The sequence below is a fragment of the Eubalaena glacialis genome, chromosome 11 (assembly GCF_028564815.1).
Source record: "Eubalaena glacialis isolate mEubGla1 chromosome 11, mEubGla1.1.hap2.+ XY, whole genome shotgun sequence".
In the NCBI taxonomy this organism is placed as follows: Eukaryota; Metazoa; Chordata; class Mammalia; order Artiodactyla; family Balaenidae; genus Eubalaena; species Eubalaena glacialis.
This window is the reverse complement of record NC_083726.1, coordinates 72191799-72219638: the sequence shown is the minus strand read 5'-3', so window position 1 is coordinate 72219638 and position 27840 is coordinate 72191799. Positions and strand designations below refer to the sequence as shown.

At 36.6% G+C, this 27840-nt stretch overlaps 2 protein-coding genes across 9 annotated transcripts in view; one reads left to right on the top strand and one right to left on the bottom strand.

The window, feature by feature from the left end:
* Positions 1 to 1287: 1287 nt before the first annotated feature.
* Positions 1288 to 16001, bottom strand: ZCRB1 (zinc finger CCHC-type and RNA binding motif containing 1). The gene is made up of 8 exons (XM_061205278.1): positions 15807 to 16001; positions 14678 to 14763; positions 11640 to 11668; positions 5848 to 5959; positions 5390 to 5497; positions 2640 to 2752; positions 2468 to 2543; positions 1288 to 1657 (listed from the first exon to the last, which is right to left on the bottom strand). The coding sequence occupies exons 2-8, from the start codon at positions 14759 to 14761 to the stop codon at positions 1526 to 1528; spliced, it is 654 nt and encodes a 217-aa protein (XP_061061261.1). The 5' UTR covers positions 14762 to 14763; positions 15807 to 16001; the 3' UTR covers positions 1288 to 1525.
* A 43-nt stretch (positions 16002 to 16044) lies between these two features.
* PPHLN1 (periphilin 1) overlaps positions 16045 to 27840 on the top strand; it is a 148508-nt gene continuing 136712 nt past the window's right edge. For 6 of the 8 annotated variants that reach the window (XM_061204845.1, XM_061204847.1, XM_061204846.1 and 3 more), the window contains exon 1: positions 16736 to 17014. In XM_061204845.1, the coding sequence (XP_061060828.1) occupies positions 16975 to 17014 (40 nt within the window). In that variant the 5' untranslated portion in view covers positions 16736 to 16974. Of the gene's footprint in view, positions 16113 to 16440; positions 16575 to 16735; positions 17015 to 27840 lie in introns of those variants that run through there. The other 2 variants (XM_061204844.1, XM_061204842.1) reach the window with 2 other exon arrangements.

Genomic DNA, 27840 nt, shown 5'->3' with positions numbered 1-27840 from the left:
TCTGGTTCAAACAATAGAACATACTTAATAGTTGATACTTGTTAAATTACCCTTCAGAAATTAGCCAGTGTATAATACAAGTATTCTTATGACATCTTCATCACCACTCATTTTTTTTAATTAGGTGAAAAAAACCTAATGTCCTACCAGTTGAATAGGATCTTTGATAAAATATTTTCATTTACTATTTTAAATTTTCTATATATTATGTCACTAGCTCATTTTCTATTCTGTTTTAAGGTATTCATATAAACTTTTCTATATTTTGTGGCATGTTTTTTCCCAATTTTTTTCTTTGCTTTAAATTTGATGAATTAATGGGTGAAACAGAAAATAGAGTCCAGCATTCAATCTTTTTGTCTGGTCTCCTGAGATCTAGAAGATATTTTGCTGGTGAGGGGTTAACACTTTCATTGCCTTTATAGTTTTCAAAGTGGAAATATTTTTATTGCTTTTAGTAATTAAGAAACTAATAAACAGATGTTCTTTTAAAAAGCATTCAATAGTACAGAAATAGAGAAAGTAGAAAATTAAAGGCTCCATAATCCCATTCCCATATAACCATCTGCAAAAGGTATGGGAAGCTTCAGTCATAAATACAAAGAAATATAATACGTGAAAAAAATAAGGCAATTATTAACTCTAGGAAAAATGTAATCATAGCACACTCATTAGCTCTGAAGTGTACAGTATTTCAATGGTCCTAAAATAAAAACAATAAAATATGGATTTAATCAAAAATTTTAACATAGCCATGTTGGGAAGGTGAAGGAGGGCAGAGGGGAGTACAGGAGATTGAAAAGTCTTCCTTCATCCTTTTATGGATTAAGTGGCAGAAATATATGTATTTTATTTAGCAAGATGTATGTACATGTGAAAAGACACAAATATAGAAGCTGGCTGTTTTGGGGGAATGGAACTTTGTGCCAAAGGACAAATTACTGCTCTTTGGTTACAAGCCTTTGAGAGCTACTTTACTTTAAATTTTATGGGTAATTACAATGTATCCAGATTGGGATAAAGCTAAAAGAAATAAGATGACAAAAACACCTACATTTAAAAATAAAATTCTCTTGAGAAAATTTTATTAACATTAATAACAATAAATCATTCAACCTTTTCAGTCTTTAAGAGGTTTTTGTTTTAAAGATGAAATTTATTTCAAAAGTCCTCAAATAAGCCAATCATGAATAAACTTTTATAACGAACTTCTCAAACAAATCTTTTTACTTATCTACCTTTTTTCTTGGGATGACAATAGCATTATTATGATAGTATTAAGTTTTCTTTTTTATTCAAATGAACTGTTTTCAAGATTAATGATTATTAGCAAATCTTGATGCAAGATAAACATGATACTTTAAAATTACTTTTCAATTTCCTATGAACTATTTTAAAGTAAAAAAACTATTTGGTACTAAGTGTTCTTATGTTCAAATTCTAAAAGTAATCTTTAGTCCCAATGGAACTTGGTACTCCAAGATTTAAAAATTTTTTTAATGATATTGACATAATATATATAATTTTAATCACTAAGTTCCTCCTCATCACTGAAATATGTGCTTTTCTTTATCCTTGGGCGTCTTGAATCATCTGATGTTGAGGGACCCCCTGAACTGGGTTTCCATTTTTTTTGTTCTTCTTCAATTTTGGCTTGCTGTAATGTGGTTTGGAAAACAAACAAAACAAAATCAGGAATCTGTTTAATATTACTTATAGTCCAGTGATTCAAAACATGGCAAAACATACATCACAAGTGCCAGCACTCTCTACCCTCCTAGCCATGCAGAGAGTTCTACTCCATTAAGATGCCATTTCCCCTACCCCCAAGTTTTGTCCCAGTCTTACCATGTTAAGCAAAATTATTTTAGACAAGTTCTACTAATTAACAGGCATACGAAATGGAGCCTACTTGTCATCCCTGTTGGATGTGGGAATGTTACATAAAATACGACATTAGTTAACTAACAGGAAAAAATAAATTGATGTATGCATTTACAATTTATCAACTACATTAAAACAAGTGGTTATATAAAATCAGGAAGTTATACACCCTTCTTCAAAAAATGTTTCGTATACTTGTATTAGGACCTTTAACGGTCAAAAATATGTTTTTGGTTTTGTTTTAAAATGAAGCTTCTTTTAAAACAGTATCTTCGGTTTAATAAAATCTTTTCCATTGGGCTAAATTCACTTGAATCAAATAGTTCTGTTCAATTCTATAATGAAAACAGATTAAGACAGTAACAGTGTTGTGGTGCCCTTAAAATCTAGAAAGAACCGATAGGCACTTTTCCACCACACTGTTCTAAAGACCTTAAAGAAAGAGCCTATCTCCTAAAGTTTAGGGGCAAAGGGGAAGACAGAGGTTGCCATCAGGATATGAGTAGTAAAGTAAGCAAGGAATATAAAACTATGAACTCAAGGCAGCTATGGCGTGGTGCCTTAGAAGAGAACTGTTTAGTACCTGGAAAGCTATGGCCTGACTGAGGCTGTCAAGAGCAGGATCTTCCCCTTCATCATCACTTTCTTCTACTTCTTCACTAAATTATTAAAAAAAAAAATCAGAATGCACTTAATCAACAGGAAAAAGACAGAAGCTACACAATGATGTATTTGCTAAGAGTGGATATACATACATTTCTTCTTCTGGTTCAGGAATTTTCTTTTTTTTCTTTTTCTCTTTCTTCTTTGGTGGTTCACGTTCTCCAAGCATATTTTTAGGACAGGCATAACTTAAGTGTCCACTTTCCTTTTGTTTCCCATTAAAAAGGAAAGGAGAAATATTACATTTGTTGTGTTATTAACAGAAAACTTGGTGGTTCCTTAAGACTAAAATGTTTTAGAACTTAAGAAAGAATACTGTCACACAGGGGCTTCCCTGGTGGCACAGTGGTTAAGAATCCGCCTGCCAACGCAGGGGACACGGGTTTGAGCCCTGGTCCGGGAAGATCCCACATGCTGCAGAGCAACTAAGCCCGTGTGCCACAACTACTGAGCCTGCGAGCCACAACTACTGAAGCCCGTGTGCCTAGAGCCCATGCTCCGCAACAAGAGAAGCCACCGCAATGAGAAGCCCGCGCAACACAACGAAGAGTAGCCCCCGCTCGCCGCAACTAGAGAAAGCCCGCGCACAGCAACAAAGACCCAACACAGCCAAAAATAAATAAATTAATTAATTAAAAAAAAAAGAATATTGTCACACAGGGAATATACACAAAGAAATTAAAACCCATTACTTTAATATTTAGAAGGAAGAGATTATGATACCATTACTCCCAATAAGGAAGTATTTCAGTCGTTTCACTACGAGTAAAAGAAGTTTTCTTCCTTCAAACATTTTAAATCTGAAGATTCAGGATATAAAATAATTCAAAATTTAAATGGACCATCTACCTTAGTTGTAAAAATTTTAAGTTATTATGATAAAATGGGGACAAAACTATTCCTAACTTCCAAGATGTTGCTGAACATTTTCTTTTAAAAACAAATGGAAAATTTAAAGTCTTCCTCACTTTTCCTATCAATTAATTTCATTTTGCTTCTTTCATATCTAGATTATACCTGCACTGTCCACTTATGGTAGCCACTAGCTATAATTCTCTTGTGGTTACTGAGAATGTGTCTGAATTGATACATACTGGACTGTGAAGACAGTATGAAAAAAGAATGTAAAATATTATAATTTAAAAAAATTTTAATTACATAATTCAAATGAAAATATTTTGAATTAAAATATATTAAGTTTTTACCCTCTTTATTTTTTTTAATGTGGCTATTAGAACATTTATAATTAAATCTGTGGCTTGCATATGTTTGTATTTGACAGTGCTGGACTAGCCATAACATTATAATGAGCCATAACATGGTTTGAGTTATAAAACGAGACAATGAATCTGTGTATTAGCTTACCAAAATACCTTTAGAAGTAATATGTGAGAATGAGGGTGTGCGGAGAGGCTGAGCCAGGATTAGAACAACAGAAGAGAAAAATAATCATGCTTTTCAAGTATATTTTACAAAGCATCAAATAGACTGTGTACTTTGTATACCTGGGGACATGGCTGAACCCAAGAGGTGTTATTGTTAATGAACTGCTGAGAGGATGTACTCAGAGAACCATTTTTCAAACTGTTTCTGGAATAATGGTATACCAAAAACTGTTAACATATCCCATACAAAAAAAAAAAAAAAAAAAAAAAAAACGGGGACAGGGGTTTAATAGTGAAATAGCTTTGGGAAAAATCAGGCTAAAATAAATGTAAACAGATTTTTGCGGGGGGAGTTTTAAGAAATATTATAATGTACTAAGTATAATATGACAAATCTATGGATCCATAAACCAAAAAGACAGATTAACAGATTCATCCAGGAGTTCTCGGATAATTTAATATTTACTGTGAATATGTGGATATATACTTATCTATCTGATCATAACAACTCCACCCTCCTTTCCTTTCTTTTTTTTCTTTTTTATGATGGACTCTGGAACACAGGTTTTGAAACATTAACTTAGGTGTCAGAATCATAAAAATTGACAGAATGTACCCAGTGCCTTGCTTGCTCTCTCTTTCCATCCATCCATCCATCTATCTATTCACCCACCCATCTGTCTGTATATGTATATATTTTTGAGGGGGAGTGAGTGGCACTGGGGAAAGGACCCCAACACATTTCCTTCTATTTTCCATATGATCATGTAGCCAGGACAATGTCTCTCAGTAATATTCTCTTCAGTAGAAAGCTCCCCATTAACCTCTGGATCCTGCTCTTTAGTATATATAAAGACATTTTAGAAATAGGCAGCAACAGACCCAGACTGAAATTCTCTTGATACAATTATGGGCCTTGGGCAAAGTTGTGTTGTGGCTATACATCTCTCCTAATCACCCAAAGTTTAAATGGATAACAATAGATGATGAGAACTAGATAAGAAAATCTGGGTATAGTTCAGCTCCTGAACTATCAGCAGTACTAATAGGGGGGAAGACTTTTCAAAACAATATCCCATAGAGGATGGGTCATATCATAATGTTTTTACTGACCTGTGATACTTAATCATTGGCAAAATATTATAGAAACACAAAAATTTATGGGTCACTAAAATCTTTCAGACAATAATGTAAGTAATTAGTCTTAAACTTTTTAATCTAACAACTTTCAAAGGTTTGGAAACTGGAGAAAATACCACCCTATATTACCCAACTCAGGTTAACTTTACATACGACATTTCAATTGAGTTTACTTACATGAGTCTAGAGTCCCAAAGTAAAACTTTCATAACCCGATTTTAGCCATCCAGAAGTCTTGGAGAACACAAATAAAACACTGATGTGAAAAATACCTTCAAGTAAACTATGGAAAATTATACTGTTTTAGGTATACTCACCCCACATTCATAACACTTAGATTTATCAAAGTAGTTTCGTCTTCGGATGAACTCAGCTGCTCTTCCATTGTCAATAGCAATGCTTGCTTTTATCACTCTACCAAATAACTAGAACAGAGAAAAATGCAAACGCAGACGGATGTATTTCACTGAAACCTAAAACTACAGTTATTGGATCCCATTTCCTCAAACCTTCAATTCCATTTTATTTTTTAGATTATTTTAGCAATTGCCCACTTAGGTATGACAAATTCTTTCCTGTAGAATAGACTTTTATTCCTTATATTATACCAGTGTTTTGGGAACCCAGTACAGTTTTGACCTCTTTTCTGTAAGTTAAATACCCTCAGGACCTACTGATATCCATCAGACGTGACCATCCCCCCATCCCCACATTTTTAGCCTGGATAAGCACAAAGGCTTTTGGTTAAAAACCTTGTTGGGAATGAATGGCTTACCTGTTTGTTGTTTATTGCCCTGGTACAGTTTTGTGCAGAGTCTTTATCCAAAAATAAAATAAATGCAACCCCTTTACTCTTCCTGGTATCTTTATCTTTCATTATAGTAACCCTTAAAGCATAAACAAATAGCCAGTTAAAAATAATGAGGCAGCAATAAACAAAATATATGAATAAATACTTGAAAAACTCAAGTGGTCAAAAAGGGTTAATAAAACATTTATAGAGTAAGCAAGGAAATTAATATATCTGACAAATAGCTAACTCTTCAAAGTCATGGGATATCAAGAAGAATGGAAATGGGAAAGTGTGATACTGATTTCACACAAGTGAACACAGCTATGATTAGGAGTATCTGATAAATCTAACATTAATCAGAGGCTGAAGGATGAAGAGATTAGAGACAATGGAATCTTGAGGAGTAAGCATAATTCCTCTTCTCTACTGACTCCCTCACTCTGCAGGAAAAAAACAAAACAAAACAAAACAAAACAAAACTGAGATGTTCTCTTCTAGCCAAAAAGTAAAGTGATTTACTCAAATTATTTTTTTCTAGGTGTTAGAACAGAACTATAACCTTAATATTCTTTTAAAGAATCTCCACTTCTGTGCTTCTTAGCCATACTACCCAAGGTACGTAAGTGGTAGGGATGGTCATAAGAGTACAGAGCCTGTTCTTTCTCCTGATGCTTTACCCATGCCTAGTCCTGTGGTCCTCGCTCATCATATGTCATTAAATACAGTTTAAGAAAATATTCAACAGGGCTCTTTGGAGAAATGGCTGACTCCAAGGCTGGGATAGGGTATGTACAAGATGAACTTGGAACATCTTGTTATGTCAGAAAGGAAGTACTGGGGCTTCCCTGGTGGCGCAGTGGTTGGGAATCCGCCTGCCCATTCAGGGAACACGGGTTCGAGCCCTGGTCCGGGAGGATCCCACATGCTGCGGAGCGGCTAAGCCCGTGCGCCACAACTGCTGAGCCTGCACTCTACAGCCCATGAGCCTCAACTACTGAGGTCCGCACGCCTAGAGCCCGTGCTCCACAACAAGAGAAGCCACCGCAATGAGAAGCCTGCGTACTGCAACGAAGAGTAGCCCCCGCTCGCCGCAACTAGAGAAAGCCCGCGTGCAACAACAAAGACCCAACTCAGCCAAAAATAAATAAATAAATAAATTAAAAAAAAAAAAAGAAAGGGAGTACTTGAAAAAAAAAGTAATGATGGGGCATGGCACAAGAACAGAGAAGCCAGTTGGAGGGAGCACCCATTGGCCAAATCTAGGACAGTCTGAGTACCAAAATAATTAAATACAGTAATGAATTATAAACCACATAAAAAAGGAATTCATAAGTCCATAATGATAATAAATAAAAGGGGGAGAAAGGAGAGCTGCTGAATGCCAAGGGATGACTGGTGAATGTATAGGGAGTGCTAGAGTTGGAAAATCACCATTTGCAACAATCATGGTACTGCATCAGGCAAGAATTATCAACAAATGCTATGTCTAAAATGAAATTTTTATGTGGAATAGGATGTTTGCATTGTCTTAAGAGTGTCTCCCACTGACTGCTTCTTAGTTGCAAAAGGGAAAAAAAGTAATTATACAGTGGAGAAGTTGGTTAACATCTTAACTGGGTGATCAAAATTAATATCACTAATGAGGGACAGATGCATGCTGTATGAATCCAGATGTGACACCCTCAGAACACATCACCTATAGAGTATACCAGCCAAGAATACATAACCACCATATAATCATGAGGCAACATCAGGAAAACACAAAATGAGGGGAAAAAAAGATGGGTTAGAGCTATATTATTTATAAATGTTCCAGATTAAAGGAGGCTGAAAAGATAGGACAGTTAAAATAACACCTAACTCTAGACTGGATTCTAGAGGCAAAAAATTCTATGTGGGACATTATTGGGTCAACTGACAAAACTGGAACATTGATGACTGATTCAACAAAAGTACTGTATCAGGATAAATTTATGAGTTTGGTAACTGTACTGTGGTTATATAACATATAACCCTATTGTATTTTTAGGAAATACACACTGAAGTATTTAGGAGTAAAGGGTGATTATGTTTATAACAGTCTCAAATGACTCACAAAAACAAATTGTGTGTGTGTATGTATACACATAGATATATATAGACATACTCATATAGGGGGGTGTGTGTGTGTGTGTATATATATATACACACACCCCCCCCCCATACATGCACACACACTGGGGAGAGAGTGCAAATGATAAAGTAAATGGGGATAAAATGTTAATAAGTGAAGAATCTGGGCAAGGGATATTTTGATGTTCTTTGTACTATTTTTGTAACTTATAAATTTGAAATTATTTCCAAATAGCAAAAAAAGAGACAAAGCTCTAAGACAAAGCTTAATAATTTTCTAAAAACTGAATTAACAGGAAAACAGACAAGAGAACATGAATGAATAAATAAACAGAAATTTGATTTAGTATTACATTTCACATATTAAAATTTATTTTATTTGGATTTGGGATTAGGTACCTATAGAGTCATTGGAATGAAACTGGTAAAAAGATGCCACTATATTAAGAAAAGTGATGTCTTATTTCATTAAAAAAAATATAAGTTACAATAATTTAGGGAAAAATGGGCAACAAAAATGGTTTACTTTCTCAAAAGGCTGCATCTGTTTATTCATTGGGCTTAGAAGGAAGGAAGAGAAGTCAAGCACTTGATGCAGCTCAAGTTTAGGCTGGTTTTCTTCAAAGCCACACCAGTTAGCATAAACAGGAAAGTTTTTAACCAATTTTGAAAGGAGTATAAAGTAAGATAGTTACTTTAACTTTTTAAAAATTTCATGTTTGTGATGGTCAGTTAAAGTCATAAATCATTTTTTTGAAAGTACTATTTGGAAGTGTTAGCTTTCTAAGTCATACTCAGCTAATGATCTCTTCCATCTGTCCTCTCTTTTCCATTCCCACTGCTGTTTTTCTTGTCCACGGTGGCATTACTGTTTCCATAATCTATTCTTACTGGTTCCCTTGATGCTAATTTATGCTCATCTGCTAGTGGAAAAGTCTTCTACTTGAGGAATAAATAAAATCACTTATTCCTTTGCTCAAAAATCTTTGGTTCTTCAAGTTGCCTATTCTTTGGTCCAGCAATCAATATCCTTCATGATTATGGCTCCCATTTCCCTCATCTTTCACTGCTCCTCACTTGCAAACTATGAGGTCTAGCCACAAGAAGGCACTCAGTGTTCATGGAGCATGGCCTGAACTTCCCCTAAACTGGTGCCTCTGTTCATATGGCTTCTATCCGCTTTCAAATCTCAATGTTTTGCCCATTAAAATTTCACTCCTTCTTCAGGGTTCAGAATGTGTCAGTTCTTAACTGGTAATAATTTCTTCTCCTTTCTTTTCTGCTTGTCTCTACTGAAATCTCTGTATAAACAAGGCCTCATCTCCCCTATTCAAAAAATTTATTTTTGCAGTAATAACAAATCTTTATGTTTGGATACATGTGATGGAATTTTTACTCTATTATTTGCCAGGCACCTCTCTAAGCTTTATCTATAAATGTTCCTTTCATCTCACCTATTCTGATATAAAAATCTTCTTTAAGATTGTCTCTGTAACCCCTATTAATCCTACCTCAATATGTTAAAACAAAAAGACAGATACAAATGGGAAAGCAGTTTCTCAAAAGCGTGCATCCATTTGTTTGTTCATGTGGCCATTCAGTCTTTCCATTAGCCTCAAGCACAGGTACTAAGCACTGGCAGTAGGACAGGTTTTTATCCTCAGGAAAAGGCTTTTAGTCTAGAGGTGGAGAAAGCCCTATAAACCAATTAAAATACATTACTTTGATAGAGGTACCTTCTACGGTAACAGAAAAATAATTACATCAAGGATTTAAAAGGACAAACCTAGGATGATTCCCATGTCTCTAGCATGGGAAAAAAGCTAGATGGTGGTACCATTTCCTGATATAAGGTAGATGATGTACTCATTTAAGCACATGAAGTGAAGCAGACACTATTCTGGGAAACCTGGGTGTCATCCATAACACCTCCTTCTCGCTCACCCAACCCTTACATACAAAGTAAGTATATCACTAAGTATTACCCATTTTCCTGCCTAATGATCTCTCAAATCTGACCAGTCTTTACCTCTCCACCTGTATCATCTTAGTCCAAATTTCTCCCCTGGGCTATTGTTATATCTTTTGACTGGTCTCCCTGCATCTGCTCTTGTTCCCCTCCAATCCAATCTCTACACTGAAGCTGGACGGAATAAGCTTCTAAAAATTCAGATCACGTCACTCCCTCATTTAAAATTATTTAATGGATTCTTGGTGTCTTTAGAGGAAACTGCTTCCATCTCTGGACCTGTCTTGTGCTTTCTCCCTCTTGCTCACTCATCTCAAGTCACACTGGCCTTCTTTCTGTTTCTTGATCTTGCTTTATTTTCTCTTGCCACAGGGCCTTTGCACAAGCAAGTCCCTCTACCTGAAATGTTCCTCCCATTCTTTTAACCTACTTAACTCTTACTCAGCCTCTAGGTTTCAACACAAAGGATAATGACTTAGGTAAATCTACCCTGACTCTCTAGACTAGATCAGGTCTTCCCTGTTTATAGGTGCTTTATAACTCTGTGTCTAACTTCATAGCATTCTCATGGCTTATAATTATGTATTTGTATGGAAATTCATTCAGCGATTCTGACAGGGAAAAATCAAGAAAAGGTAAAGGTTAAAGGAATAGGCTGGAATCAAACTATTGGATTCAAACCTTGGCTCCACTGCTAACCAGCAATATGATTTTAGGTTTACTGTGTGCTTCAGTTTTGTCATTTATAATATCACGATAATAACAGTAGCTACCTTAAAAGGTAGTTGTGAGACTTTAATGAGATAATTTATGTAAAGATATTAGAACAATGCATAGAGTATTTATGTGTTCATTGTTACATATCATCATTATTAGTGTTCTGATTGATAATGATCACTGTTTGAAATTCTGAAGACCTAATAGCATTTTTGATGATTTTTTAATAGAGAAGTAAGTTTAAAAGAAGTTAACCTCAGGATGCAGATGAACTTCAACTGTTTAACATCCATTTATCAAAGCTAAAAGAAAAACAACTAGGCAAGATAAATATGCTCTAAATTCTTGGGATTTTAAATACGACTTTAAGTTTATACCAGAACATATTATTAGTTGTAAGATAGAATAACACTATCTTGCTTTTACTTTACACTCTCATTAACCCTGCATTGTTCAAGAGTCAACTGTGTTTGTTTTTATATTCTATTTGTTTGACAAATAATAATCCATTCGTAGTATACTTGATAACACACCTCCTAGTACCTAAAATATATATTTAATCAGAGCCTTTAACTTATGTCTTATATTGGATAACAGGATCAGTTTTAGTTCTTAGTAATATGGTACAAAATTATATTATTTAAATAAATTAAGCCGTATAAAGGAATACCATGAAATCATTAAATACAAGGATGTATCTATATAGTACATGGACAGATATTCATGATATGTCAAGTTAAAAAAAGACAGCAAAATTGCATGTATAGAATTGTCTTTTAAAACTTGTCTATAGATATTTATGTATATTAAAAAATTACTGAAATATACATAAAATGTTAACAGTAGTATTTTTATTTCTTTTTTATATCAAATATCTGTTTTATAAAAAATAGTAAATCTACTTCCATTAAGAAAATAATGGAGAAGTAAACTCCGATAGACTTTTAAATGAAGTTTCAAAATCTGATATACTTACTTTACAACTTTGCCATACTTGGAAAATATCTGAAACAAAAGACCACATAATAATTTGCAATTTAATTTAAAATCATAAGAAAACATTAAATTTTCAGGCTGTATATACTGACCACATTGTTTGTTGTAGTTTATGAAAATTTTTAGCCTCTGGTCTATAAGGCAAGCCCTAGAAGATATATTTTTTTACTGACTAGCATAATACTCTTTTTTTGGCTACTGGTGTCACAGGTATTTGCCTTAGTTCCTAAATTTCTGACAGAAGAGTGCATACAGAGGAAAAAAAAAAACACTCTTCATATGTGGTAGATTGAAGTCACACAAATTGCACAGCTGAGTGTTCCTGTGGTATATCCATGACAACTATCAACCCCACCATAGCTCCAGAGAAACCTCGTGCTTCAACTATCAATGTTGTGGAATATCACTGTTCCTGGCCTACCCCCAACCCCATCAAGCAATCACTATATCAGAAGACAAATCCTTACGTAGACTGTTTATAAAACAAAAAAGCTTCTATAATGAAAAATCCATTCCCATCAGTCTCCTTCTGCCCACCCTAATATGTTGGTGGTACTTTACAGTTGGCCCTTTCTTCCCTTTTACATCTACATCTTCACTCTAAGCAATCTCATCTACTTCTACTGTTTCAGCCGGTCCTATTTATTATATAATGCTTCGTACAAAAGTCCTTCAGAATACATTAATGTATGTAATCAGTAATAATAAATGCTTGAGTTCTATAAGTTGTGTAACCATGGAACATAGTATAACTGGATTGCAGTGTTAGTAATACTGAATTCTGAAGACCAAAAAGTTTTCTCTCTTTTTTTTTTTTGTGGTTTGCCTTTCATTTTCTTTTTTTAAAAAAATTTACTTTATTGAAGTAGAGTTGATTTACAATGTTGTGCTAGTTTCTGGTGTACAGCAAAGTGTATATGTATATATACACACATATACATGTATATATATATATACACATACTCTTTTTCATATTTTTTTCATTATGATGTATTACAGAATATTGAATACAGTTCCGTGTGCTATACAGTAGGACCTTGTTGTTTATCCATTCTGTATATAATAGTTTGCATCTGCTAATCCCAAACTCCCAATCCATCCCTTCCCCACCACTCCTCCCCCTTGGCAACCACAAGTCTGTTTTCTATGGCTGTGAGTCTGTTTCTATTTTGTAGATAAGTTCATTTGTGTCATATTTTAGATTCCACATATAAGTGATATCATACGGTATTTGTCTCGCTTTCTCACTTACTGCACTTAGTATGATAATCTCTGGGTCCATCCATGTTGCTGCAGATGGCATTATTTCATTCTTTTCTATGGCTGAGTAGTATTCCATTGTGTGTGTGTGTGTGTGTATGTATATCTATCTATCTCACATCTTCTTTATCCATTCATCTGTTGACGGACATATAGGTTGTTCCCATGTCTTGGCTATTGTGAATAGTGCTGCTATGAACATAGAGATGCATGTATCATTTCAAATTATAGTTTTTTCTGGACATATGCCCAGCAGTGGGATTGCAGGATCATATGGCAACTCTATTTTTAGTTTTTTGAGGAACCTCCATATTGTTTTCCGTAGTGGCTGCACCAATTTACATTCCCACCAACAACGTAGGAGGGTTCCCGTTTCTCCACTCCCTCTCCAGCATTTATTGTTTGTGGACTTTTTAACGATGGTCATTCTGACCAGTGTGAGGTGGTACCTCATTGTAGTTCTGATTTGCATTTCTCTAATAATTAGCTATGTTTAGCAACTTTTCATGTGCCTATTGGCCATCTGTATGAAAGACAGTTTTCTACATAACATTTCTAATGGCTTCTCATTTCACTCAGAGTCCTTACCGTTATCTGTGCAAGCCCTATAAGGCACCCCTGAATGGGCTTACCTCTGACTGCCCCTCCTCTTCTCTCCACTTTATTTACTCTGTCTGCCTGAAATGCTTGTCCCCCCTAGACATCTGCATCACTGCCTCTTACTTCCTTCATGTCTTAATCGAAAGTCACCTTCCTAAAGTAAAATTTCACCCCCAACCTAACATTTAATAACGCTGCTTTCCTGCTTTTTTTCTCCTTAGCACCTAACACCTTAGCATTAACTTAGTATCTAACAAATAACATCATCTGAATTTTTTATATTTCAAATTGTTTCTCTATCTCGCTACATTGTGAGTGCCAAAAGGGATTTTCATCTTTTTGTTCACTGATGTGTACCTAGTACTTGTAAGTGTTCCTTGGCATATAGTAAGTGTTCAATAAAAAGAGATGTCTCTATTTTTATACAAGGAAGGACACTAAAGTTTGTTTTCTTCTCTGTTCTTGGAGACTCAAGCTATCTTAATTAATTAATCGAGTACTATGTACCACCTATGCAGCATCTCTCTACTGTACTTAACATCTACCCAAAGTAGCAGAGAAAAGAGGGCACACTTGTAGATAGGACTCATGTCATTCCTTCCAGTCCCTCTCAACCACCCATCTGCAGGACAGGCACAGAAGGAAATTTTGTTCTCTGTAAGGTAACAAGGTGAAAGAAGATGTTGGAAGGGATTTTTTTCTCCTCCAATCACCCCTATCCTGAATTGAAAACAAACTTTATTAAACTGTTAAGTTTTTGCCACATATATAAATTAAGATATACTTTCAGAATTGGAGGATTAGGAAAGGGATCTGTTTTGCTTCCATCAGCCCTTCCTCCAAAACCTCCACCCCACTACCAGTTTCAAAAGCCAAGTAAGCAAGCAGGAAAAATCAGCATCATTATGCTAGTAGTGTCTTCTGTGTTTATAAAAAACTTGTTATCCTCTATAAAGCACTGGGAATTCTCTTTGGAAATTACAAGTGTCTAATTTTTTTCACGTACTTATGTTTGCTATAGAGGTCTTTGATATTAATGATTTAAGTGCATTATAATGTATTTATTATGAATTTTGCCTAAGAGAACTGTTTGCTTAAGCTACATTTGTATCTCAAATAGAGAATTCAGTAGATAACAATACTAATACAAAAACTTACCCGGTATAAGTCATTGTTGGTCAGGGAAAAGGGCAGGTTGGATACATACACTGTGCTTTTACTTGGGGCCAATCCACCACTCATTTCTAAAAAACAAACAAACCAATCCAGAAGCAATCTAAACCAGATATTCTTCATTCCAAGTAAAACCAATACTATAGGCAAGTGACAAATTTATATACTTTCCTTCTTAGTAATACTCAGGAAACATTGACTCCAGCTGGGTGAATTAAGGAATTCCTTTTCCCCAGACACCACTTAAAGGAGTTTTCTGGTCCTCCTTTCAAGTAGATTCTTTACACTAACCCCTTTCAGTGATGGAATATGGCGTGAGTGGAGAGGTGAGTTTCAAACAGATGAAGGAAAAACTCTGAAGCTACTCTTAACCTCCCCTCAGGCTGAGAGCAAGAAAGTGCTTTCAGATATGCCTAATACCTTGCCTACCCACGTGAGAAAGAGCCTGGGAGCCCAGAAAGAACCTTAGCTGTTGATTTTCACTAATTTGGCTGGGTAACTTTTTGGTTGTCTTAATATTTTTCTCTGGAGCGGTGCTAAGAGGAAATTTTAGCCTCACATTTTGACGATGTAAAAAAAGTTCTTTCAAATCTCTAATTTTGCATAGTATTGCTAAATTATGAAATGATACATTTCATTATTGGGATAGTTTTCAGTACCCTGAAGGGTATTGACCTGTATATGTATTTTTCAGTTTACAAATATAATCTGTAATTCATTTTCATACCGTATATTGCAAAGTCAGCAAATTATCTCTGAAAATTATATCAGACTCAACCAAGTTCAAATTTTCGATTTAAAAAGTGTGTGTGGTGTGTATTTATGATCACAAATATCAAAATACTGATTCTAAGGCATGCCAGTTCGCGATGTAATGGGAAAACCGCTTGATGCTTGGGATGTTTTGGGGGACAACTTCATCGACAGGTCGCTTTTTAAAAGCTTCCAACTGAAACTCTTCACACGTTAGCCGTTCTGGTGAGAATGGCGAGGGCAGGCAAAAGTAAAGGTCCTGGAATAAAAAGGGTGGCGGGAGAGAGGGGCAAATGTTTCCGGCAGCTGAGTCTGGGGAGGAGCCCGCAGGGAGAAAGGCCGCAGCTGGGTAGGCGTTTACCTTCAGGTGGGGCAGGCCCGGGAGACTAGAAGAGCGCGAGCCCTCAGCTCACTCGGGGCTCAACCCCGACTATTCGTCGCCCCTTGCAGCTGCCTTGGCATCACGGGTCCTGGGAGGGGTCAGGAGCCGGCGACAAGAAGTTAGCAGCAGTGCCTCTTCCAGGATCTCCTTTGACCCAAACCCCGGAGGCGGGTCTAGGGGCGGGCGCTTTTGCTGACGTCTTTGCGCGCGCCGGAAGTGCCTCCCTGGGAGCGCGGCGGCGAGTGGACGACTACGTTTACGGGGTCTCCCGGCGGCCCAGAGTCGGTGAGCGCATTTTACCTTTCCGAGAGGTGGACGGGGATGGGCATGGGCTGCTACACCGGGGAGAGGGGAGGGCGCGGGCGGGCGGGGCTTTCCGCGGCGGAACCTGGAGTCTCCCGCTGCATTTGAATCGTGCAACGATTCTGCTCCTGCGGTTGAGGGTGGAGAGACGCAGCGGAGTTTGGAATAAAGGAAAGTGTTGAGTCTGTGATACAGGTTCGCTTTTCTTTAGCATCGTAATATGCAAAAAGAGGACTGAACTAGGTGACTTCAATGAGCCGAGGTCAGTTAGTAAGTCGGTAAATTTACTGAATGTGTTCGACGTACCCAGTTCGGTTATAGGCACTTCGGGAGCTACAAAAAAGTGTAAAGCGGCCTTTTTCTGGAGGATATCTCAGTCTCGTTGGGGAGACAAGGTCAACCTGGGGAGACTCGGATTCACAGAATGACTCATCCTGAGTATTGGTATGGACAAATGTTAACTTTCTTGGCACCTTTTTTCTTCCTGTAAATCTATAATGGGCACACACTGCTTTTTCCCCAAGTGGCTGTAAACAGGCCCGTCATTCCGACAGAAAAACCAGAAAATAATGCAAGGTAGTTTATACTTAACTTCTACCCACCAGCACACACAGACCAGGCCTCTAACCACTCCCTGGGAGCCTGCGTGCCAGCAGCCTGGAACTCAGAGCCTCTCCTGGAGCCTGCACAATCAATCCAGACTGAAGCCGATGTCTTCTAGAGAGACGGAAGTGCAATCCAGCCAGGGCGCAGCAGAATTTTGAGAGGCCCGAATGCCTCCGCGTCCACCAGGGGACCGCTGGGACTAATTCTCTTGGCAAACTTGTGGCCAGCCAAAACTGCCATGCTTCACATCCCTGTTATCCTTGGTTACCGTCCAAGATGTAAGCCCCTTTGGTCTTCTATGCTACACCCCCATCCCCGTGCTGCTTTGTGCTCGCTCCCTCTGCCTTGATTTAGGCTTTCACTGCTTCTCCCTACTTTTCTTCCACATTTCACCCCTCAACACAACAACTGTGCTCTCTGAAACCTTTCTTCCTTGCTTAACAAACTTTTACTTACTCAGCCTCTTTATGGAAATTTTCTTACGTCTCCTGACCCTAACTAACACTTGTTTTTTCCCTCCAGCCCTTTCAATTGAGCCCTTTCTCTTGACACCTGCGTTTGTGGGTGGGTCCTGGCTCTAGCCATATGGAACTGATTTCACTTTCTTAATGCTTTTTTCTTCAGTCAGCTTCTTTGCAAAAGTTCTTTGATTTTCCTGATCCCTACCCTACCTTTTTCTGGATAATTCCTATACCTGCTAAAGATCTCAGTTTAGTCAATTTCTCTGAGGGGTGTTCCCTGACTTCCCATAGACAGAATTAGGTACCCTTGCTGTGTGCTAAGTGCCCTCTACTTCCCTTTTAGTAGCACTTATAGGATGTATCCTGATTGCTTATCTCTTTGTCTTTGCTACTAAGCTAGGCTTTTGGGGAGGGACTGTATTTGTCTTGTTTACTTTTGTAACTCCAGTGCCTAATAGGCAGTCAAGTATTTCTTGAATCATTGCAGTTGCTGCAGATACAGCCTCAGAAGTCAGGCGGTTGATGTCATCTCCTGACTTTTAAAATGTAAAAATCTTTCAAAAGACGTCAGCTGCTACTCAGCTACAGCTGATTGTGGCTGTGTGACTGTGTGATCCCAGCGTTGCCAGAGTGTCCAGTTTTTTCAAGGCAAGTTGGAAATATAGTTTCTTAAAGGGTTATCTTCCAGTTTTTAAGTGTGGTCAATGGACTAAAATTTTATTAAAAAAAAAGAAACCTGGGCCAAACATAAGTCACACGTGGCTTCGCAGTCATTGTTATGGAATCTTTTGTAAGTGTTGTAGGGTTCAGAAATGGGCTTTCTGGAGAATAATAGATTTTGAACTGGGCCTCTATGGATGTTTGGAAGTTGAGTGAGAGAACGGAAAGAGGTATTCCGGTTTGGGAAATAAGACAACTCCAGGGTAGTGTTTGTTACTTTGTGACACAGTGAGGAGGAAGGCATGAATGAGCCTTTCCGAGAGAACAGAAGTTTAGGTGAGATGGTAGAAGGGGGCATGTAAAGGGCAGAGATGTTTGGATTTGTTACAGTTAATTAATAAGAAACTATTTGGGTTCTTGATCAGGGAAACTTCAGATATGAATGACATATTAGCAAAGTTAATTGAGTATTCTTTTTTAAGGGTGAAATGGAGGGTAAAAGACTGGAAGGAGGCTGACCACTAAAGACTGTAAACTCCATCCAGATGTGAAATAAGATTTAGATTTGAAAATATTACACGCAAACTTTGCCTATTTGAGTAATTTCCGTTACTTGATCACTTATGATGAACAATCAAGAATCTACTACTAAGTATTTAATACTTACATAAAAGAAGTTTCCTTAAAGCAGTGAAAAGTCAAGTAACTTGTGAAACTACTAAAGAATGCAGTACTTTAACAGTACTAAGTTCTATTGTTTGTTATGAAGCAATCAGCGATCTCCTTTCCTCTAGCCTCTTCACCTTCAGTCCTTCCTGTATACTGCCAGGTTAATGTCATTTGGAATGACATTTTTCCCCCTCACCTTATTTCTAGGTTTAAAAGCCTACAGGGAGCTCCTCCTCTAGTTTTTCGCATTTTTCTTTTTTAAGTATTTAGTTGACATGTATCTTTATTTTTTTAAAATTTATTTATTTTATTTATTTTTGGCTGTGTTGAGTCTTTGTTGTTGCGCCGGCTTTCTCTAGTTGCAGTGAGCGGGGGCTACTCTTCATTGTGGTGCGCAGGCTTCTCATTGTGGTGGCTTCTCTTGTTGCAGAGCACGGGCTTTAGACACACAGGTTTCAGTAGTTGCAGCACGCAAGCTCAGTAGTTGTGGCACACGGGCTTAGTTGCTCCACGGCATGTAGGATCTTCCCGGACCAGGGCTCAAACCCGTGTCCCCTGCATTGGCAGGCGGATTCTTAACCACTGCGCCACCAGGCAAGTCCCTGTTTTTTTTGGTTTGTTGTGCCATTTAATGCCCTTGAATTTTGTTTTCTCTGTCCTTGCCTGTTTGCTTTGTGAAGCAAGGTGATATGGTGGAAAGGGCTTGGTTTTTAAAGTCATACAGGCCTGAGTCTGATTCCAGGCTCCGTATGCCTCTGAGATTTGAGCTTTTCAGAGCCTCTGTGTTTTTTTTTCTGGAATGGGAGGGATAATATCTGCTTCAGGGGAGGAAATGAAAGCTTGTTGAATACCTATGCAGGCTCATTTCCCACTCCTTTGCAATGCCAATCTTCTGCCCTGGTCGTTTGTATCTTTCTCATGGACGTTTTATCTTCCCCAATTCCTTTCTGTTTTCTTGGATTCTACCATTGACTGTTGTTCATCCACATTTAAGCACTCTCTCAAGATTAAATTTTCTTGGCTTTTTTTTAAGTATCATTGCCTGCATTTATCTCTCCCTGGGCACTGAACAATGATTAATTCCTGTGGATTCTTTATTTTGACCATTTTAATTGACATCCAATGTTATTTTTTTCTTCACAGACTTTATATTCTAAAATTCATTTTTGTTTTAGATGTCTGGAATTTTAAACATTTTCAAGTAGAAGTAGTATTATGTAATTTTTAGGTTCAAGTCGACACTTAAAAACTTGTTTTAATTTAGGATATCAGGAATACGTTTACCTTGCTTTAACATCAATGGATCTCATCCTAAGATAAGTTTAAGATTTAAAAAAAATGTCCCAGGCAACTGTATAGGGATTTCAGAGAACAAGACCTAGGCATTAGTATTTTTTTTAAAGCTCTTTAGATGATTCTAATATGCAGACAGGGTTGAGAATCACTGCTTTAGGTGCTAGAGCTAAAGGATTCTCATTGGTACCTTTTGCTCAAAAATGAAGTGGCATTAGTGTCATGAGAAGTGTGATAGGAGCCATAATCTAATAGTGCTCATTGGAGGTTTTCTGAGTAACCAAAAGGTACAAACTAATATTTAGGTTCTTCAGAATGGCTCATGTAGTGGTCATATGAATAATATATTTATTTGATCAATATTTAATAAGTACCTTTACTGTGCTAAGCAACAGGAGTAAGAAAGGTACACATTCATTGCCTTTGCAGTGGTGTTTAGTTTGGAAGGGAGGAGAGGAAGGAAAGTAAATTGAATATAATGTTATATAGCACTAGTATAGCAGGGCGCTTTAAGGGGCCCAAAGGAGGAACACTTTATTCTTTCTGGAGAATATAAGAAAAGTTTACATTTGAGCTGAGCCCTGAAGGAAGAGTAGAGGGTGAAGGCAAATAAGTAGAAGAAAGATATTCTAGGCAGGAGAAAAGCATGCCATGATATGGTGGTGAGAAATAGTGGCACACTTGCAGAACAAGATGTAGTTTGTTATGTCTGGAGGTTCTGGAGGCTGTTGGGGAATTGGTAGGAGGTGAAGCTGGAATGGTAGGAGCAAGGTAATAAATAAGCTTTTTCAAGTTTAGGCTGAGACTTCATACTTTAGGATATGGGGAATAACTGAGAGATTTTTAAATCAGGTGTCTTATCAGAATGAACACTCTGGCTACAGTTTGCTGAGTGGAAGAGGTGACATCAGAAGCAAGGAGACCAGTGTTTTACTGTTAGGGAGTCCAATGGCTAGATTAAGAGCATATGAACAAAGACAGTGGTAGCTGGGTTAGGGAAGTGGAGATACATGTGCCTTATATATTGAGGTGGTAGATAAAACTGGATTTAGTTACTTAGATATGAAAAGTTTTGGGTCTTGTGTGACTCAGGTTTCTGATTTGGGCCTTTGGGTATCTGATATAGTGTCATTGACCAAAATGGGGAAGACAGGAGATAAAGCAGTTTTCTGAGAAGTGTGAAGAGTTGTTCTGGCATATGAAGTTGGAGGTGCTGTGAGATACCCTCTTGAAAGGAAGTGGAGACGTGGGAATCATTTATCCAGAGGGGGCATGTTACCAGCTTTAATAGATTTACTCCATGAATACTGAGCACATACATTGTGCAAACTATTCTAGGTGCTTAATATTAATCAGTGAACAATGTAGAGATCCCTGCTTTCATATAGTTCACATTCCTAGTAGCAAGGGACCAATAATATACATCAAAGTTATATAGTATCTTAGATGATTAGTGCTGTGGGAAAAAACAGCAAGATTAGGGGGATCTGGTAGAAAAATGACTTTAAGAAGACATTGGAGGTGACATTGAAGGGTTAACCATGCAGATACTTGGAGACAAGCACCCTGGGTGGGGAATTGCCAGTGCGAAGGCCTATGGCTCATCTAAAGCATGAGGTCAAATATGACCTAATTGCTAACCATGGTTTGCTATCAAAATAGTTACTGAATGAATATAAAGAGTGAAAGGAATGCATTTGGGAAGGAGGGAAAGCTATTTATCCTGAGTGTATTTAATACTGGAAGCTGGCTAGAGCAATGTGCAGAGTTTCTCTGTAGCCTAAGCTGCTACTATAACCTTATAGATAAAATGAAAAACAGATCTTTCTCTGTTGCCTTGCCTGTGGATTCAAAGCGTGAATAGTTTTACAGAAGGATATTGCCTGTGACTTTCCGGTTTCTCAATTTCCAGGCTACTCTTACCGAGACTTCAAGTCCTCCCTGTCATCTTCGCCCTCAATTGAAGCTAACATGACAGTGGTTGGGTAGCTCAATGGAATGCTCTAAGAAAGCTTATTTCTTCCTGGACGTAAATATACCATGATGGTATATTAAACGTACTCTATTGAATATGGCGTAAGAGAATGAGATTTTTATAATCTATGACCAGTTATTAGCAAACTTCTAAATGAAGCCTACATTCCCCACACTGAATTCTAATTCTGTTCTCTGCTTAATTGTCATGTAGAGGGTCCTTCCATTTTTCAGTTGTATTCAGTTTTCATACGGTGTTGGATCAGAGAACTTTACTGGAGTACTTCTGATACTCCCCTAATGGGAGGAGATTAGTGAAGTGATGACAGGGTAAGTAACATGATCACTTCACTGGGAGTCAGAGCACCTTAGTGTATGTATGTATGTATGTATTTATTTATTTATTTATTTACTTATTTATTTATTTATTTATTTATTGTGTTGGGTCTTCGTTTCTGTGCGAGGGCTTTCTCTAGTTGCAGCAAGTGGGGGCCACTCTTCATCGCGGTGCGTGGGCCTCTCACTATCGCGGCCTCTCTTGTTGCGGAGCACAGGCTCCAGACGCGCAGGCTCAGTAGTTGTGACTCACGGGCCTAGTCGCTCCGCGGCATGTGGGATCTTCCCACACCAGGGCTCGAAGCCGTGTCCCCTGCATTGGCAGGCAGATTCTCAACCACTGCGTCACCAGGGAAGCCCCACCTTGGTTTAAATTTAGCTGACTGGCTTCAGTTGCAGAACGGGTCAATAGCCTAAATCTGGATAATGTCATAAACATGTGCCGCTAATCAGAAGGTTGCTGTACTCATCAGTTATTTTAAAATCCTTTGAAAGTTACAAAAAAGATTCTTTGAATTCAAGGTGATATTAGCATATTCTTCCCTTATTATCCTATAGTACCTTCGTTATATCCTCCTGCTCTAATACCTTTTCCCTTTTCTGTTGTTTTAATTAAAGATCCGGCTTAAAGCCAATCTTCTTTACAGCCCAGTGTTCTTTCTTTTGTATGTAATCATCAAACTGTGTCTTCTGTTTTGTTTTACTAACAGTACAGGGTTGCATATGGAATCGTCTATTTATACTACTGCCTTCCCCAATTATATAGGCTTCTTTTTTTAAAATTATTTTTATTGGAGTATACTTGCTTTACAATGCTGTGTTAGTTTCTACTGTACAGCAAAGTGAATCAGCTATACGTATACATATATCCCCTCTTTTTTGGATTTCCTTCCCATTTAGGTCACCACAGAGCATTGAATAGAGTTCCCTGTGCTATACAGTAGGTTTCCATTAGTTATCTATTTAATACATAGTATCAGTAGTGTATATATGTCAATCCCAATCTCCCAATTCATCCCACACCCCCCTTCCCCCTTGGTAGTGTAGGTTTCTTAAAGATAAAAGAAGTTTAATAATTTGGCATGGACCTTACCAGTGGTGGTTGATTTTTTGTGGTGTTTTCTACTAGTAGGTGCTAATTATTTTGCTACACCAAGCTCTATTTAATTTCACCATTACATTGTGTTCTACTATTTTTATGTTCTTATTCTGAAAATACGCAGTAATAAAGCATTATATTCTGATATTGCTGTTTTGTAAAAGCAATAGGTGTGGTAAGAGTACATTTAAAAACTGAATACCTGCAGATTCTGTAAAGATATTAATATTTCAGTATACTCACTGGTAAGAGATAACTTAAAAAATGAAATAATTGATTATGAGATTACTTTATAGCCTAATGTTTCTATTTAATCATTGTAATATAGACATGTAAGCAATTTATTTGTTATTTGTAAAGGAAACTAACTTCCTTTTATAAAATTATTCCTATACTTACAGTAATTGAAATTTTAAATTAAGATCTTTAAAAATTGTCAACTTTTTAAGGTAAAGAAAATTTACCTTATTTACTAAACATTTTTGCTTGAAACTGTGATTTCTGTAGCTCCGGGTAAGGTGAATACTCCATTGGGGCATCATCAGGTATGAAGTCAAATATGCAAAGTTGTCATAGGATTAACTATAGGAATTGAAATTTTGGTAATAGTAGTGTAATATCTTGCTGTTTTGTGGATGCTCTCTGTTTCTAGTAGAAATTAAGTTCAAAATACAGATTGATGCCTTACAGAAGTGATTGTTACATTCAGCAAAGTCAGCTGGGAGTTTGGGGCCAGATAAATTCACGTTAAAAAAATTTTTTTTAATTGTAAAATATACATAAAATTTTCCTTTTTAACCATTTAAGCATACAATTCAGTGGTGTTAAGTATTTACAGTCACATTGTTGTGCAACCATCACCACCACCCAATGCTTTTCATCTTCCCAAACTGAAACAACATACCTATTAAACAATGACTCCCCATCAGATAAATTTGCTTTTATTTAGGTTTTTTCTCTGTCTCTGGATTTTAACTGTGATTCATTTGCTTACATTTAGCTCTTCCACAAATGAATTTAATTGGTCTCTTGTCTCTTGATGATGTATATTCTAGACAGTGCTATTTTGACTTTCTGTATGATTATGTTTCTGTTTTTTGCCTTGTTCTAGCTGCTTTGTTTCCAATTGCTAGGTTTTCATCAAAATTAAATACTTTTACTTTGCTTGCTGCTTTTTTTTTTTTTAGCTTCTGTAAGCTGTGGATTTATTAATTAAAGTAGAAATACTGTGAGGTAATTGCAATAAAATTTTTGTTATTTGTCTTCCAAACTGCCAAGCAGAAAAAGGCAACTAGATCAGGAGTGACCTATAAATTTAAGACTATAAATACAGTCTTATTTCTGCACTCAGCTAGTGAGGCACTTCTCAAAATTTCTATAAAGCAATTAGGTGAGCCTAGTCTTTCAAGTAGACCCACTCCTCTATCCTTTGAATTTCATGTAAAGTGGTAGGTAGGGCTACAGGCTTGAGTAGATTTAGAGTCACTTTTTTTTTTAAACGTAAGAATATTTGAAATATTTGGAATTTCCATCGTTAATCATACATGCCCTTTTTGTTTTTTCAATTTTACCTAAGCCTGCTCTTTGTATACAAATATACTTTGTATACAAAGTATACATATTTATACATATATATACAAAGTATATATATTTGTATACAAATATACTTTGTATACAAAGTATACATATTTATACATATATATACAAAGTATATATATTTGTATACAAAGTATACAAATATACTTTGTATATTTTCAGAGAAAGTCATTAAAAGTTCTCCATCAAACTTATACCTAATAAGTTTGGTGTTCTTTGATGAGTCAATGATTACTGGCTTGATATTGGGATTACTTTTGAACATGGGACCATTTATTGCCAATATAAAACTGTAGGGTTTTCCAGGCTGAGGATGCCAGATTTTCTTTCAATATGTGAGGTATTTTAAAGCTAGTGTTTTTAATATTCTAGGTAAAAATGACTTAAACATCTAGTGCAATCCTTTCAGAGAAAGGATAAGAGTTATGCCCTGTCCAGCTCTCAACTGGCAAAGTTAGGACTAGAAGTCTTCTTGATGTAATTTTGTTGTTCTTACGAAACTTGAGTGGCCTCTGGTGGTCAAAATAATATCTTCTATTTTCAGAGGTGTGTTTGAAGGGAGTCTTGCTTATTAAGGTGCATAATTTTTTATTTTGAGAGTTTTATTTATACAAATAATGAAGGTTTAGTTATTTTTCTCCATTCATACATACAGACACAAATCCTTATGTCTGTATTTTCCCCCCCACCTACAGGAGATTGTTGAAAACTTTAAATTTGATTCCTGAAAAGACTCAAGTAAGTGGTATAGTAATTATTCATACATTCTTTGTGGGCAGCCAGTAGATTTCAGTATTTTATTGCTGTATCTAGTTAAGAAACTATATAGGATTTCTTTAGAACTCTTGTAGTTTATTTTTGTTTCACATTAATTACAAAATCTTACTTTTCCTTATGTTCTCCTTTAGTTCATTAATTTATAGTCATAATTTTTGCCATCAATTGACACGTTATACTTATTGAATGATTTTCAGGACCTTTAAAAACAGTTTCTTATTTTTATAATAGATAATAAGATGTATAAAACATGCAGTGAAAATATTTACCTTCCTATACTCCAGCCACCCCATTTTTCCCAGAGGCAGGCATGGTTATGTTCTCTTGCTTATACTCCCAGAAGTGGTCTGTGCAAAAGCATATACGTATTCATATCTTGCCTTTTTACTTCCAAAGCGTCAGCATACTCTACATGTTAGACTGCCCTTTGCTCTTTTTTACTTAGCAGTGTATCTTGGCAATCTTTCTATATTGTTATATATGGGATTATTTTCTTTGAAATGGTTTGCATAGAATTCCTTTATATGAATGTACAGCACTGTATTTAACCTGTACCCTCCTGAAGGACATTTTAGGTTGCTTTCAGTCTTTGCCATGCACATGTACAAGTATATGTAGAAGTGGAATTGCCAGGTCAAAGCATATGTGCATTTAACATTTTCAATAGATATTGTCAAATTGTTCCCAGTCTGTTCCAAATTATACTTCCTCCATTAATTATGAGTGTTGCTTTCCTTACTCTCATCAAAACAGTTTGCTTTCTTCAGAGCTTTGGGTACTCCATTATAGTTTTAGTTTTCATCTTCTTTATTTTGAAGAAAGGTGGGCATCTTTTCAAAAGATTGAGCCATTCTGTTTCCTTTTTTGTAAACTGTCTTCATATCATATGTCTATTTTTCTTTTGGGTTGTTGATTTTTTCCTGTGATTTGATTTCAGTTTGTTGCTGTTACTATTTCTGTGTATTGTGTCTTAAGGAGTATAAAACCTAACTCATTCTTTAGACTGAAACCCTTTTACTGAAACCTGGATTCAGTAAAGGTAGGTGAGGAGAAGCAATGTTGACTATTTCTTTTCCATGTTGACTATTTCTTTTCCTTTTAAGCTTCCATCAGTTCTTCTACCTAAAAGACTGGTTACTTTGAAATAACACTGTTAATGATGTCTGATTGTAGAGTTAGAATTCAGGTTGATTTATGCATAATGTTAAAAGCTAATTTGTAACTTAAATTAACATTTCCCTAGGCATCTTTGGTTAGTTAGTTCATTTTATTTGGTCTGATTGTATTAGAAAGTATTATAGGTTTGTTTGTACAGAGAAAATTAAGATTGATTTTACTATGAGAGTGTTAAAAAAATATTGCTCTCATCTTCCAGTCTTTGTTTTTTCCTTAGCCTAAACTAACCTAAACTATTACGGTTCTGTGCTGCCAAAATGGAGTGTCTATTTCTTTTTCTTCCCCCTTAGTAGTACATCAGAAAGAACCACCAAAAATCTCTTGATATATGGCTTCTCTGAAATATTTTTCATCTTCACTGATCTGTGGACTGTGTATGTGGACTTGTTGCCTTATTTTCTATGTACTAAAAGGCCATAACTTGGTACCTGTTCCATTTTCACTTCTCGCTCATGATCATCCTTCTACGCATCAGGATGGTTCACAGTTCTAACCTGCTCCATGATTACTTCACCTTCCCCCAGTTCTGCCCTGTTAACCATTTGTCGTCTACTCCAGGGCTTGTCAAGCTGTTCCCTGTGGGCCACCTGCCTGGTTTTGTAAATAAAATGTTTTTGGAACACGGCCACACCCATACATTTATATATATTGCCTATGACTGTTGTCATTTATACTACCAGAATTGAGTAGTTGTGACAGAGACCTGTGATCTGCAGGGCCAAAAATATTTGCCTGGTCCATTAAAAAAACATTTGCCAACCCCTCAATTACTGTATCACCATTTCCTGTAAATGACCTTTGGGCTGTTTCCTGTACCCTATTCTCATCTTCTGTCTTATTTGCCTTGTTTACCTGTTCACAGATGCTCTTTCATCTGGACTCTGTAACGCACTGCATTAGCCCTCTACCCAGAAAATGTCAGGTCTCCGTCAAAGTAGGAAGCCTCTCTCTGCATCCCAAATGGGAAAAATGCTGACAGAACTTTTAATTTCAAATTTATGAAGGTGCCTCTGCATTAAAATAAGATTATAATATTAAAAACAAAATCAAGAGTGGTTTGTCT